The sequence below is a fragment of the Oculina patagonica genome, chromosome 7, assembly GCF_052425735.1.
Source record: "Oculina patagonica isolate OP01 chromosome 7, crgOcupat, whole genome shotgun sequence".
Classification (NCBI taxonomy): domain Eukaryota; kingdom Metazoa; phylum Cnidaria; class Anthozoa; order Scleractinia; family Oculinidae; genus Oculina; species Oculina patagonica.
Window position 1 is genome coordinate 23,593,659 of NC_135764.1, and position 14,673 is coordinate 23,608,331.

The following is a 14,673-nucleotide window of genomic DNA, read 5'->3' on the forward strand; positions in this document are numbered from 1 at the left end:
CCCCAGATACTAAAGCTCACAACCACATGAGTAAGTGAAAAGAAAAATGAAGTAAATTTTGAAGTTTATTATAGTCAGAACAATATATATTTTACAAATTAGAGTTGTTATCTACGTTAGTTTTTTTCTCTTATCGTTCAATTTTACATTATACTATATTTTCATAGAATACCAAATTGTCATTCACACGTTCCTCTCTCTAATTATTTACTTTGTAGTAACATAGTTTTCAAAATGAAATCATTGATGGATTTACCTCAAGTTGTTAGGTGTTACAATAAAATAAAATAACTGCAGGAATTACACAGTTATAGGTTTTAAAATACCTTATAAGGACACTATTCCTGACTTTACAAATCCTTATCCAAGCGCTCGGTTTCTAAGCCACATCTTGGTAATCTGATCTTTTGGCATGCGATATTTCGTTTTGAAACAAACATTTTTCAGTTAAGTATGTTTAATGCTTTATAAAAGCTAGAACAATATAGAACAACATCTTTTCTTTTTTCTTAGATATGAAATAACAGTTAAGTCCGGAAAAAGCTAATATTTTCCCAGCTGCAGTGTACTAGGATAATATAATGAGATTCTTATTGTCCAAAAAATAAATTTGAATATCAAAGTTTGTGAACTTTATGCAACAAACTTTAAACACGATAGGAATATACCGAACTGTTGATGCCGACCTCTAACATTACTCATTCGCGTACATAGAGGAACTGTCCGTATCACGTGACGTTTCTTATGTAAATAAAGTATCTAAAAAATGTGCGACTTTAGTTGTTGGTCTTCGTTGCATGATAACACGTGTCCACGTCCCTTTAGTCGTCGTTTTCAACGTCATTGGTTTGACTCTCTGTGCTTCCTTCTTGGTTAGCATCAGTTTGTTCCTCGGTCTTTTGACTTTCCTCTGTCTTATCACTGCTCTTCTCAGATTCTTTGGAATCACCGTTTTCTACTTGACTTTGTTCTGTTTCTTCGTCAGTTGCATTCTCGTTACCACTCCCGTCGTCGTTTTGCTCACTCTCTACTTTGTCAGCGGTCTCTTCCTCGTTTCCAGATCCCACGTTCTTAGTAACCTTGTCCCGTTTTCCCGCCAGTCCGCAGCATTCCCGCGGGCAGTAAGTGAAGCACCTTTTGTCGCAGCCCATTGGACATTGTGACGGTTGAACAGCTGGCATAGGAGGGGGCTGGTAAGCAGGTTGAGGCATCGGTGCCATCTGAAAACAAAATGAGGTACACATTTTCAAAAAATGCCATCCGTCGTAGACAGCAGACTGGCTGCCGAAAGCTAATAATTTTGAAACAAAATTTTTACCAGTAAACGCCATTTTTCAATTTATCATGAACCCTGGTATCGGATCTTCGATATTTAAATATCGAAGATCCACACATTTTCCTTGTAAGAAATCATTTTAGCTCAGTTGTTTGGTTTGGATATTATAATACAAAATGGCGAACATTTTCATTTTTTAATAATATACAATTTCTGAGATAGAACAGTTTTCAACTGTCTGTCGTAAAGCGAATACCAAAGGAATCACTCTGGCTTATCAAAAAGGGAGAACTCAAACAATCCAGTGAGGAAAGCGAGCACAAGCGAGTCAGGATTGGTTTTAATTTACTTCTGATTGGATGAGAAAGTGGCGCGACGTTTTTGAACCAGTCACTAAGCATAGTAGCGAATTTTTTGTGACACTCAAGTGAAAATCGTTCTATCATCCAAATGTAAGCTAAGTTTAGGTCAGAGCGTTGTATATAATTTCATTAACTTTTTAAATTTTAAATTCATTACATATCTTTCAGCGAAAATTAAGATGAGGCAAAATTATTTCACTTACAGGCGGATACGCCGGAGCTGGAGCCATTTGGGTCTGGGCCATCATGTTAGGGTCACAACAACAGCAGTCCTGGCTCATGGAGCACTGCTGTGTACAAGGTTCCATGCAGTTACCCTGGCATGGTACCATATCTGAACTGGTGTCATTGCTGTAGTTATAGGTCCAGTTGTATCCATTGAAGGTCAAATCAATGGCGTTATAGTTTGGAGGTTGACCTTGGGCTTGTGGGGCTGCAAGTATACAAAAATAAGTGATTATTTTTGTGCAATCCTATTGTTTGAACTAAGTCACATATAACCTCCGTAACCGCCACGAAAGAGAAAAATGTTGAGAAATCTTTGGCAAGTGGTGATGATGGAGATGTCTATAATTATGATGATGGTGAAAAATGAAGACGGTTTCCGCTGAATACTCGAGCAATAAAGGCCAAAAAGTTACCAAAAAAAACACTTATAGCATGGACACAGTTTTAGTACAGTTAAGAAGAACCTATCGAAATTTGAGCTCTCAAGCTGACCCCGCGAGAGAAAAATGAATTTGAACGAGGTTAGACATTTAATTTCTCAAGAATTCTTTAGAATTTAATAGCGGGGTCAATAAGAGAAATGAATTACAGTGAGATGTTTCAAACAGTATACAGAATGTTTCTGTGCTGGAACTTTGAGCAGAATCTGTCTTGAACATTTCGGGACATTTTTTGAAAAAAGGTGATGACGACACGATGTCGATCATGGTGGTGGTGGTGGTGACGTTGGTGATGATTTACTTAATCTAGCCACGAGACATTCCTCTGGTAGCAACAAAACAGTTGCTGAGAACGATTTGCACTATTTTGACGTGAACTCACTCTATGACTCACCTTGTGCATGTGGATTGTATGGGGCTTGTGGTGAACCCACTGGATGCCTGCTAGCATCTAACACATGATGGTGCTGATGATGATGATGTCGGTGATGCAGAACACGATGGTGGTATTTCTTCAAGTGTGGCTTCTTGCCGTGTTTGTGATGGTATTTCTTAGCTTTTGGCTTCTTCTTCTCAACTGGTGTGACTATGTAAGGGATCTTAAAATTGACAAGGAAGGAACCATCTTTGTTCTTTTTGGGTTTGTTGTCTTCATCGTGGTTTGTAAGAACTTTCTTGGCACCAAGGTGAAGGAGTGACATTTCTGTGAAGCGAAAAAATAAGATAAGTAATATGGTTAGCCGTTGTTCTCTGAATCTAGAAATCTGGAGGATTAAAGGCGGGGCTATCATGTTCTATTGTTGGATAAGACACTTTACTTTGTCAGTGTTTCTCTCCAAGTGCTCCCAGCCTTATGAATGGGTACCGACAAACTGTCAATACAAGTTTACAAAATGTTGGGGGTTTTCTGCAATGGACTAGTAACATATTAAGGGGGTGTGGTGATACTCTTAGTCACTTCATATTACAGATACGATTTGAGCATTAAAATTCCCCACCTAGTTTCGTTTACATGCAATTATTTTACATTGTTTTTGTGTCGGGAATATTGTCTCTACTGCATGCGATATAAAATTCGTTCATGAGAAACCTGTCAGGTTTGTATCTCAAAAGTGTGACGTTAATACGAATAAGGCCAGGATATTTGGGCATTATTCAGTATTTCTATTCCAAACAAGACTTTTGCATAATGATAATACTAACGCTGTCAGTATTTTAAAATATTCCCTTTACCTTTTTGTTTGTCAGATTGGATATTTGCCGTTCTTTGGCTTGCATGATGACCTGTGAAAGTTAATGATTAGAAATATTAGTGGCTCTGACATCGCAAAACATGATTGGACCTAAAAATCATTCTATTGACTTGCTTCGTGGTTGACAAATGCTCCTATTGTGTCCGCTCGACCTTAGAATTATACCACACTTTATCTAATACACATGCTGAGAACAGTTCAAGGGCATCTATCTTATGAATATATTATTCTTTCCCCAAAAATCATTTCATACCAGTTGTTCTTTATATTTTTTATTGGTCTGACATTTAAAAGGGTGCAGTCCGGCATTAACCTGAAAGTGCGAAATTGGTATATAGCATAGAACGTTTAATAGTTCTAGTATTTCCATTTCTATTTCTATTTCTAATAGTTCTAGAATTGTAATTCGTGTAAGTTATTGTATTGCACGTTTTTGTACGTGCGCTGCAATAAAAAATAGAACGTTTAATCAAAATTTCAAAGAAGGAGAATATATTTAAACGGATAACTCATCATTTTCATGCATCCATCTTGTAAGATATGTACAGTGAAGACTCAATTCTTACCAACTGCGTCGTTGAGAAAATCTGTGACCTCCTTAGCAGCGTCATTAACCTTCTTGCCTACAAAAGGGACAAAAGATGGCGATATAAATAATTCGTCTTCATGTAATATAACTGATTTGGTTGGGTAAATGAACACACTTGGAAGTGGGAAGGGTTTTATTTTAAACATTTATTTCAAACACATAAAATACTTAAAAGCGAAAAACTTACAATACTTTACAATCTCATATTTTACTATAATCGTCCCTAATACATGTAATTATTACAATCTAAGCCCGAGATGAGGAGCTATCATTGTACATATTGGATAATCTTAATTTTCAATTTTATACTTGTTGATAAAGTCCGGAAAAAGAGGTGGTGAGTCATCCTGGAGCTTTCTTTTGTAAATATAATAACGGGAGAAAAGGAGGGTATAATTAAATTTCTTTGTTAGAACACTCAACACTGAAAAAAGTCCAAAAAGAAAATCTTCAGTGTTTGAATTAAAATTAGAGTTATTATCGCAATGACAGTTACAAAGATGACAGAATGATTCCTCTAATCCCGAAGTACCCTAAGCGGCCCTGCAACGCTTTCACTCACACTGTTTATTTTGACTTTGTCTGCGAAAAATGTAAAACAGGTACATGGGTAAACAGATGGTTGAGTCGTTGAACTACATACTTACCAATTTTGGCGTCTAATAACTTGAGGACAGCTCTTCCTGCTTCCTGTTCTACTGAGTGGAAATCTACTTTGTTTCGTTTAGTACCTGGCACCACTGGACGAAAAAAAATAATGATATGATGAACGTGTTAGTTATTCAGTGGGGTGGAATTAAGATTGCGACCTCAATAAAATGAAAAGTAAAATTATGAAATAAAGCTATTCAGGACATTTTCTAGGGACATTTGCTAAACCAAACTAATATCTGGCCAAGAACAACAAAATTTAATGAAGCAATGAAAAGTTAAGTGCGGAAAAGACACGCTTAAGCTAAGTCATTAGTAGTTAACGTTTCTATTTTCCTGCATAGTTAAATTAAAAAAAAACCCAGCTTATTTGCAGTTATTTGGTGATTTCTGCGTAAGTCCTTTTGAATCAATTTAAGAGCTTAGCAAAGGCAGAACCATTTACTGCCAAGGGTATCGAGAACCTTTTAATATGAAGATTTTAATCTAGAAAATTTAGAATAACATCTGGCTTTAAAATCGTAAGGGAAGTCTTCTCGGGTAACCGATCGTGTGGTCCAATAGTCCAGGCTGCTGACGACTTTAATGGCTTGCCTATTATCACAGGACAGCTTAATCTTTCTACGCTTTAGCAGCAAACATTTGAAGTAGTCCGGTCATTTATGGGTGCTTGACCTTAAAGCACAGTCAGCTGACAACTTAACTCACTGACCATGCTTTAGCTGGTTGACATTTATATCTTCCCGCCAAAATATGTTTGAATGTTCCCCTGTTATAAATTTTGAAATTTTCATAGATGACATAGTAAATAAAAATAGAGTGAGTCACAGACATTTAGCCTGCATCTAGAAGTTTTCCTTAAGTCATATTGAGTGAAGTTTCTGTCAAAAGCGCGATGGGATGATTTTGTTCACTTTAGGCTTACACTATAGATTACTTTATGACTTCTTGTTCAATCGTGTACACGCTTTTAACGCAAAACAGCGTGTAAACAAAAGAACAAGATATACGGCCAGGGTACAATGAGTAAAGACGTCTCAACTGCTCTTCGCGTCTAGAACAGTTGGATTAACTCATTGACCCACAGGTGCGCTGCGTCCGTGCAAGTTTGTATTCTCCGACGCTGACATAACTTATGTTTTCTTCTTTGAGTCAAGCGACAAGGCAGAAATGCCAAGAAAAGACATCAGAATTCCTCTTACCTTTTAAGTGTCTCAAAGCTTTTCCTTTTTCATCTATAAAATCAGAGTCATCTCCAAGAACATTCAATGCAAAACTTAAACAACAGAGCACAACCAGCAAGCAGTGAAGAGATCCTTTCATCCTCGCCTTTGTTGCTTTGTTAACGAAACTAGGAAGAGACAATATATCTTTTCACTGGCTAAATAAGACGATACATCTTTGTGTGGTTTAGAAAATCATGTCACAAATATGTTTTAGATTTTTTTACGCGATTAAACAAAGGCAGCTTAATGGCTCCGCCACAAAGGTCTTTTGCATGAATAATTAATTGCTAAATTTGCCCCGAGATACCCGCTATGTTGCTAGTCGGTGTTAACCAATCGGAACTCACTAATGACTCAAAAAGGCAAACTTGCTAGTCAATAAGTAAATTATTGACCGCTGTCAATTCTTGATCTCGTATTTCAACGCCAACGAATAACTCAAACTTACCCCTTTTGCTCCAAAAGGTTAGCTTAGCAAAAGACTGCAAGTTTCAATCGGCCGTTCTTTTTAAATCGTTCATGAGTCGGAGCGATCTTAAAACAAAGAAAAATGGATCTTTTAATTAAGCCCTTTCAATTTGTGATACACACTCGTTTAATTTAAATTTGAACTATTTGTTTTAAGGTACATATTAACGTGTTCATTTAAGAGACACTGGAATCATACTAGGCAAATATAAAGCTGCGAAGACAACGTTTTTTAGCGATTTCCTCAGTTGTATCGTAGATGTGAATTATACAGGTACCGGCCAGCTTAGATTTGCTTTTGAGATGTCTTCATTTCACCTGCGTGCAGGCCAAAAAATATTTTTACACCAGATAGCTGCAATTTCTCATGAACAAACTGAAGAGCCGTCCAATTCTAATCTGGACTTGTTGATCACAAAATTGAGGCTTAAATAAGGCTCCGTAAATAGCCACTTGGTGAAGGCTAGCTGAGTTGTTTATTTACAGCTTGTATCTGAACCACAGTTCACGTAGGCGGCTTAAGACGTTGTATAATGATGGCTTTTCGATGAAACTTAGCCAAGACCGCGAAGTTTTTTTAAAGTGTTCTCGATTAAATGATCAGCCTTAAGCGTCGTGCCACAGTCAACGAGTTAAAAGTGTGACTTTTGTTTCGCACGAGATGGTTAATCGTCCGCATGCGCCACCCGTTCTAGTTTGTTCTAGTCTACCTAGTTACCCCTAGTTATTAAGAAAAGACTCACAATCTAGTTCAATCCTAATTTGCCTGGTTTTAATTTGATTGCGATTTTTAAACGTCTCATGCTGTTATTTTGTAGTTCTATTAGAAAACACAATACAGAGCCATAAATTTGAAGGAATTCGTGCTAAAAAAAGCTAAGAAAGTTTCCAAATTATATGATGCTAGAGTGAGAATTACCTAAAACTAAACAAAAGAACAAAATAATAACTTTTGCCAGTTTCGCGCCGATAGTTGGCGACAGTAGGATCCTCATGATCAGCTTCCTTATGTTTAGTGCTTAAAGACCACATTTAAATACCAAACTATTTTATTTGTCGGAAAATATCATTTTCTCTATGAAACGCAAAGGGACCCAATGGTACTTGAAAGTTTATGATGATGACCACTTACTAAAAAAGAAATTTCAATATTTATTGAACTAAATATGGAGAAAACAATTGTAATAAGACGCTTCTTAAAGCCACTAAATGTTTGGAAAAACTTCACAAAAAGTGGCTTCATACAATGGTTACGTGAAAACTGAGACTGTTCACTAAAATGTATTTTCTCGGTAACTTAGCCACTACAATTGTCACGATGGAAACGAACGTATCAATCGCAATCGTTTCACGACTATAGGCACATCGTTTGCTTTTGCTCCTTTCTGTCTTGTCCTTGGTCCATCTTAGCTGCGACTTTAACTTCTGTGTTATTTATTTGGAAAATACTAGTGGCACATTGCAAATCCTGGTGTTAACGCTCTCGTCTTACGGCTGCGGTGGTGATGGATCACAGACTTCTTTCTGCGGCAACACTGTGCTGGGCAGGGTGGGGCACAGTTCGTTGCATAGCAACTCTGATCACATGATGCAGGTGGCGCCTGAGGGATGACTGCAGGTTGAGCGTACCCGGCTGGGGGTTGGTACCCTGGTTGGGGTCCCATGGGGGGATATAGCGGCTGGGGTCCCATTGGGGGAAATGGCTGGGGTGCCATAGGAGGCTGTGCACCCATGCAGCAACTAGGGAGATAGGATGGCGCACATGTGTCTGGGCACGGACCTGCCCCTGATCCTACTGGCGGGGTAGGGGGTGGAATGAGTACGTCCGCACAGCAGGTGTCACTGCAAGACGGGGCGCATCCAATTGGATCCTTGCATCTGACTGGATCACAGTATCGAGGCTGGGGGCAAGGGTTGTATGCAGCTGGTGGTCCCGGATGTGGGTGACCTCCCAGAGGACCTACAACCTTATATGGCATTTTGGGCGGCTCGTTTGGCACCTCTATAGAGAAAAGAAAAAGAGAAAAAGATTAGCTTGCAGTTTTGACAACAACGTGATTCTAGGTTATCTGTTTAGCTTTGATTATTTTTTTTAACATGCCAAATAATTCTCCTAAAAAGAAGTCTAAGTTTGTAATTTACGGAAGCTAAGAAACATCAAGGCTTCCGAGCTTTAACCCGGCGGCAAAACAAAAACTAGCGCTAAGACTGTTGTATTTCAATTCAAACTGTGCTTTCTCTTCCTTTGCCTATCAGTTGTTGTCAAATATGCAAGCTTAGAAAATTGAGCCAGAAGTTAAAGATAGGAAGCCTTTTGAGTAGCAAGGGACTCGTGGAGCAGTTGAGAATTTCCAAGAAACGTTTATCAATAGTAATAGTCACAGAAAATTTATTCCTTCAAATCACTTTATAAAATCAATCGGTTATGACCGCAAATCACGCTAAATTTGGTTTACAGTTTCGTTGAAAAATTATTCGTTATCAAAATTCAAATATCAATGTGATTTAATGAATGGTTTGTTTTGACTGTGGCATCCTTGGGACGAGGTAGATACATGTACGTTTCCTTGGTAACCCTTGTAATGCCACCCTAATTCTATTTACAGCTGAAGTCGAGATGGAGGAACATCAATGGTGGAAGTGTCGTTTGCTTGCAGCGTTCTTCAGGTTTCCTCTCTTATGGTGCTTGCAGCATTGTGGTGGGCAGGTCGGTCCGCAGCCATCGACACAGGTCTGTCCGCAGAGTACAACCGGTGGGCCTGCTGGTGGGGGAGGAGGTGGAGGGGGAGGGGGTGGTGGTGGAGCTTGACAACAAGAGGGAAGGTTCATAGGAGCACAAACTGAGGGACAGGGAGCAGGCATTGGCATTGGCATTGGAGCCGGGCAAGGGCTAGGGGGAGTACATGGTGGAGGTATGGGCGTCATACAGCAGTTCTCCATACAGGCGGGTGCGCACACTTGAGGGCAAGGTGCGGGGCAGATTCTGGGCTCAGGAGCGGGGGTTGGGACTACAAGAGGAGGAGGTGCTTCACCTGGCTCTGTTGGTGGAGCTGTAAATAAAAAAAGGACAAAAATTAATTTGTGCCATAGCCATTTTCTTGCCACAAAAGCTTAACTAAGCCCTCAGCTCTCTTTTCAAAATCCTCCAAGAGAAATCATCCCCTCTCTTTAATAAGGACTCCCCCCCCCCTCCAAAAAAATGAAATGCCGAGATGGTCACTAAAGGCAATTTTTTTTATCAAGACAACTAAGTTACTATTGGAAGGCTAGCAATGTAATTGGTTACACAGGCATCAGCTATCGATCAAAAAATACCGTGGAAGCGGACGCGGTTTTCAAATGCGCAAACTTATTAATTAGACGGCGAGTAGCGTTGTGTTCAGCATTCGTGATACACTAAACGTAGATTTCTTCTTAATTTCGAGAAGTTCGTGATACGTACTACCTTGTGGATTAAGCTTAAAGTACATGAATAACAAATTAGACTTACGTTCTTCACCGGAGCCAGATTCCTCTCCGCTTCCAGCTGCTGATCCACCTGAAAAAGGAGAGCATTTTAGCTGATCAAAATGATAATTATTATAAAAATCAATATTTTAGTGACGAATTATCCAAATCTTTATTTTATGAAGTCCTTTAAGGGTAATTTAAAAGCTTAATCTTTTGCCATGCCTTTTTTTAAACATATGTTTACTAATATTTCAAATACTTGAATGTGAATAATGTGTAGATTTTCTTGATATTTAATGTCTGTTTTTATCAAAGGGCTGATTGATTGTAACTTTTAATTCTTTTGTGTTAATCTTCTTTAAAGCTGATTTTCAATGTTGTTATTGATAAGATAAGTTATAAATTAACCACTGTGGGAAGCAGGCGAATAGAGCATAAGCCTTTCATCGGAACTAATGAAGTTAAAACAGATTATCCTTAAACAACTTTATCTAAATAAGAGAAATTAAAGAAGAGGTAAGGGGTATATTGATGTTTAAGGAGGCGCCGTGGCCTAGTGGGAGGGCGCTGGACTTGTAAACCGGAGGCCCCGGGTTCAAAACCACCTCCCTGCCACCAGATGGATTTGTGTTCGGTAGCCCCGAATTCAACTCCTCCACGCTTTGTAAATAGCCAACTGGTTAGCCTCCTGCCAGTTGAGGTTTTAAACAACTTTATGTTTGATTTGCAATATTTGTTTATTTGTTTACAACAGTGCTAAATACATTGACACTTAAATAAAGTGATTTATTTTTATTTTATTTATTTTATGATGAAATAACGGAGAAAACTGAAAAACAAGAAGTATAGTACATGATAGCCGGCTTCCTCACTCCTGCTCCGATCAAAAGTCCAAAGTACCTACCGCGTACAGTCTACAGTGTATTTAACTTTTGCCTTGTCTCCTCGAGAGGAACTTTTTAAGATTTGCGTGCAATAGCTGTTTAAGACGCAGTTCACTCTGAAAGGTTACATAGGGCACCAACATTTTCCTTATCTAGAGGATGGTTACTTCAGAAAGAGGCCTTATGTACAAGAACTGATGATGATAATGATGATGATGATAATGATGATGATGATGATGATGATGATGATGATAATGATGATGATGATGATGATGATGAGAGGAGTGGTTACTTACCAGCAGCACTGCCTGAGGCGGCTTCTTCGGCGGGTGCAGCGTCATCATCCTGTTTCTCGCTTTCGTCTGCGATAACAAAGAAAACATTGACGATTATGTTCTGACTGTCAGGGAAGATATATTTTTTGGCTGATGTTCACTAACGCGCTAAACTGAAACCAATCGTTTTTTGGGGTACGCAGTTACATAAGCTTGTCACCAGTTCTGGTACTATTGTAAAGTTATTATTTTTGTAAGTACTTGGCTTATCTTTTGTTCTAGTGTTAACCAAAAATTTACGTTGTAAGACGTAACATTTTTTATCAGAAGAGCGTATTAAAGTCAAGGCGAGTATAGCTATGTCAATTGAAGCCAAATCAAGGCAATGTAGGTCAAGTGAAGACAATAATAATAATGTCCTTTATTTACCCTCGGCAGTATTTATAGCACACAGGCTAGTGGGGCCGAGCAAATGAAAGAAACAAATAAATCAAATAAACATAACAATGTTAAGAATCCCAGATGGCCGGAGGCAAACCATCTGGCTATTTACAAGCGTGGTCGAGAATTTGAACTCGGGACTTCCGAGAACAAATCCAGCTAGCGGTTAGGGCGGGACTTGAACTCGGAGACTCCTGATTGCAAGTCCAGCGCTCTAACCGCTCGGCCACGCTGCCTCCTGACAAGAGAAATAAAGTGAAGTCAAGTGATGAGAAGGTAACGGAAGCCAAGTGAACTGAAGTAGGGTCAGGTCATTTTGTAAGTTAAGCACAAGTCAAGTCAAATCAGAGCGGATTTCATTTTATTTCATTTTAAAATGGTCTTAGGCGCGTCGGAAAACTAAATTTCAGATATGTACCCACACTCTTAAAGTTGGATAAAGCAATTTACTTTGGTTGAAAACGTAACTCCGTATATAACTTTTACAAACCCACTAGACGTTAAGGGTGCCCTATCCACATGCAGGGGTCAGTTGAAACGTGGACAAGAGAGCGAGATATTCATTACCTTTTACGAGCCCTGAAGAAATGAGAGCCTTTATAAGCTTACCGTGCTTGGATTTCTTGTGTCCTTTGGCAGCGGAGAAAGAGAAAAAGAAAAATTTACAAAATGAAACTGACAATGTTTAATTAGAATAAAGTACTACTTATGTTTCCTTAGTTATGTTTGCAGCGAAATCTACTTTTTTATACAGCGCTTAACTAAATTGACGGATTATATTAGTCTGGTGCTTTGTATTAAGGTGTTTTTACGAGGTGGAGATCTTGTTTGTTTGGGATCAAACAGTTTCTAAAACACCTTGGATGTACCGGTTTTTAGCATAAGGTGGCCCTAGCTTATGAAATTAATAAATGCTAAGCAAAGAAAAAAGTCCGTGGGAATTTTCTTACAAAAGTAATATTTTTTCAGTACGGTAGATTGGAAAATACAGTGTAGTGTTACCATCTGAATAAGGCTGCGATTTCATATCTGACTTTAAAGATTATGACAAGAGAAGTAAGCAATAACTTGATCACATTTTCAAGTCAATTCAACAAATGGTCAAAGATCACCTCAATTTAATAATTTTTATTTCTACTTGACAGTCAGATTATAGAAAGAAATGGTCAAATCTCTTGATCTTTCTGAAAAGCGGTGCATAAAAATTAGGTGTTTACTAGTTGAACTCTATATTTGGAATAAACGGCTCGTATTTTTTTTGAATTCCACTAACGTTTTACTGTGTAATTTTTCTATGTTAACTGCATAACCTTACTATTATAAAAAATACCCGAACAAGGAGCATGCAACTGTCTAAATAAGAGAGATTATCTAAGTTTCCGATCGATGGAAGAGAGCAAAATTGCACGCAATAAAATATTAACTTCTCCAGTTTATCGAACCGTAGAACAAAGAGATTTAGTTTAAGTTGAGTTTATACGCTTCGCAGACAGATGAATTTAAAAGAAACGTTTCTGCTTTCAAACACAGGCGAGAAAATTACTGGCATTTACCTCTACTGTAAAGAATTGTTTCTTTATGCGCGCAATGCCTGGCACCAAATTCTAATATATTCGAAAAAGATTCGCTTACCTTTCAATGACTTGGCATCGACGCTCAACGTGGAGAGCGTTAGTCCTAAAAGGACTAGAAATACGAAAAATCTAAGCCCCATTTTCCTGTGGAAAAGAAAACAGAATAACTCGTTATTCAATGAGGTAGAATTAATCTCAGACTTAGTTGTCTCTAAATTGTTTTGGCTCAGAACTGTTCTGGTTCACCAGCTTTAAGAGCCCGGTTTTATTTTAGAACCAGAAAATTTAAAGAGCGTTTCTTAGTCGACACAGTCTAATACACCTAACGTTAACTCCCATTTAGTCAATTAAGTCAACCAGAAAGCTTAAATGTCAAGTAATACCTTCTTCCTATAGCCTTTTTCCGCCTTCGAGAAACGCCGTTTGTTGTTATTTTACTGCAGGCCAAAAGACAAGAGAACAACCCTCGTTATCTACCCATGATGTAAGAATAGGCAAAAGGTTATTGACCGGTCGTTCATGGTACCGGTTTTGCTCATTGTTCCCTAGCTAGTCAAACGTTGAATTTTTCATAGAAGGCAGAAAAAGCCTGAAAGCGTAATGCAATTGTGACACCGGAAAATTAGCTTGTTAAGGCCAAAGGGCGTTTCGGGGCATGTAAAATCACCCTTGCATATTCTGGAAGGGATGAAACTAAAAGATGACAGACATAAGATGTTCATCTCCGAGGACAAGATAGGACAGGCAATAAACATCCGTCAAGTGTTGACAACATTTTATACCTACGCATGTGCACACAAAATTGTGAACGAAGGAGTTTCAAGTGAATGCTGGTGCCAAGATGCTAGAAAACGTGCCTGGTGGCTCGATTTTCAAACCAGCCTTTTTCCGATTTCTAAAGAGTAAAGAATTTTGACTGACTAACATTTGAGAAAAGCGTGTTTAAGCTTCTTCGGGCAAAAAGGACATATAAATTGGTTAAGCGTAAACTTAAGCGAGGAACTGAATGTAGCTTTTTCTAGTGACTGGCGATTTGCGTCTTTTAATATAAATAATTTATAATAATTGGATCTTTCAGTTTTACCCTTTAATCTGATCTAGAACACACTATTTCGTTCTTCTGAAGAACTTGTAAAAGTTCCTGATGCCAAATTGCTTAAAAAAAAATTCAGTCCTTCTAGCGCTGACTTCTTTTTTTAAATTCGCGACGAATTGTTTGACCATCCACTGAGTAACATCGTAAATATACCAGCACGTCGGATGTTTGGTATACAAGAGCTAGTCAAAAAAAACAATTCACTCACAAGCACTTGTGACTTGTGGCTTTACTGCCATGGCTCACCAGTAAAATAACTGTTAAATTGAAATTCGCGGTTCAAACGAGAACATGAATTATCGAGATCTAGAGTTGAAGAATGGGAGCTCGCACTGGCACATGGTCAGAAGATAAATTTCTAGAGGCTGAAAAATAATCCGACATTTGTTATCTGCATTAATCTTCCGGCTTATCTTATCTTATTCTTTTCCCTTTCCGGCTCACTGTCGTCTTATTTGTG

General features: G+C 38.4%; 2 protein-coding genes across 3 annotated transcripts; both read right to left on the minus strand.

Annotated features, from left to right (window-relative positions):
- Nucleotides 1-47: 47 nt before the first annotated feature.
- Nucleotides 48-6,289, minus strand: LOC144660132 (uncharacterized). The gene is made up of 7 exons (XM_078520691.1): nt 6,002-6,289; nt 4,796-4,888; nt 4,126-4,182; nt 3,540-3,590; nt 2,701-3,009; nt 1,842-2,071; nt 48-1,220 (listed from the first exon to the last, which is right to left on the minus strand). Exons 1-7 carry the CDS (start codon nt 6,120-6,122, stop codon nt 822-824), a joined length of 1,260 nt encoding a protein of 419 aa, XP_078376817.1. The 5' UTR covers nt 6,123-6,289; the 3' UTR covers nt 48-821.
- Nucleotides 6,290-7,625: 1,336 nt separating this feature from the next.
- LOC144659472 (uncharacterized) lies at nt 7,626-13,648 on the minus strand. 2 transcript variants are annotated; one of them, XM_078519915.1, is made up of 7 exons: nt 13,501-13,648; nt 13,176-13,261; nt 12,111-12,173; nt 11,124-11,189; nt 9,984-10,031; nt 9,526-9,543; nt 7,626-8,495 (listed from the first exon to the last, which is right to left on the minus strand). In XM_078519915.1, the coding sequence occupies exons 2-7, from the start codon at nt 13,255-13,257 to the stop codon at nt 7,942-7,944; spliced, it is 831 nt and encodes a 276-aa protein (XP_078376041.1). In that variant the 5' UTR covers nt 13,258-13,261; nt 13,501-13,648; the 3' UTR covers nt 7,626-7,941. The 2 variants fall into 2 exon arrangements, with proteins under 2 accessions (XP_078376041.1, XP_078376042.1); XM_078519916.1 differs by having other exon boundaries at nt 12,153-12,173; nt 13,501-13,647.
- Between the last annotated feature and the right edge of the window lie 1,025 nt (nt 13,649-14,673).

Excerpts from the sequence above, each read along its gene's own strand:
- LOC144659472 (XM_078519915.1), bottom strand. The coding sequence starts at position 13,257 with ATGGGGCTTAGATTTTTCGTATTTCTAGTCCTTTTAGGACTAACGCTC. Across the intron at positions 12,174-13,175 it reads CGATGCCAAGTCATTGAAAG|GACACAAGAAATCCAAGCAC; the intron begins GTAAGCGAATCT and ends CCGCTGCCAAAG. Across the intron at positions 11,190-12,110 it reads TTCTTCAGGGCTCGTAAAAG|ACGAAAGCGAGAAACAGGAT; the intron begins GTAATGAATATC and ends TTGTTATCGCAG.
- LOC144660132 (XM_078520691.1), bottom strand. The coding sequence starts at position 6,122 with ATGAAAGGATCTCTTCACTGCTTGCTGGTTGTGCTCTGTTGTTTAAGT. Across the intron at positions 4,889-6,001 it reads AGCTTTGAGACACTTAAAAG|TGGTGCCAGGTACTAAACGA; the intron begins GTAAGAGGAATT and ends TTTTTCGTCCAG. Across the intron at positions 3,591-4,125 it reads TTTTCTCAACGACGCAGTTG|GTCATCATGCAAGCCAAAGA; the intron begins GTAAGAATTGAG and ends TAACTTTCACAG.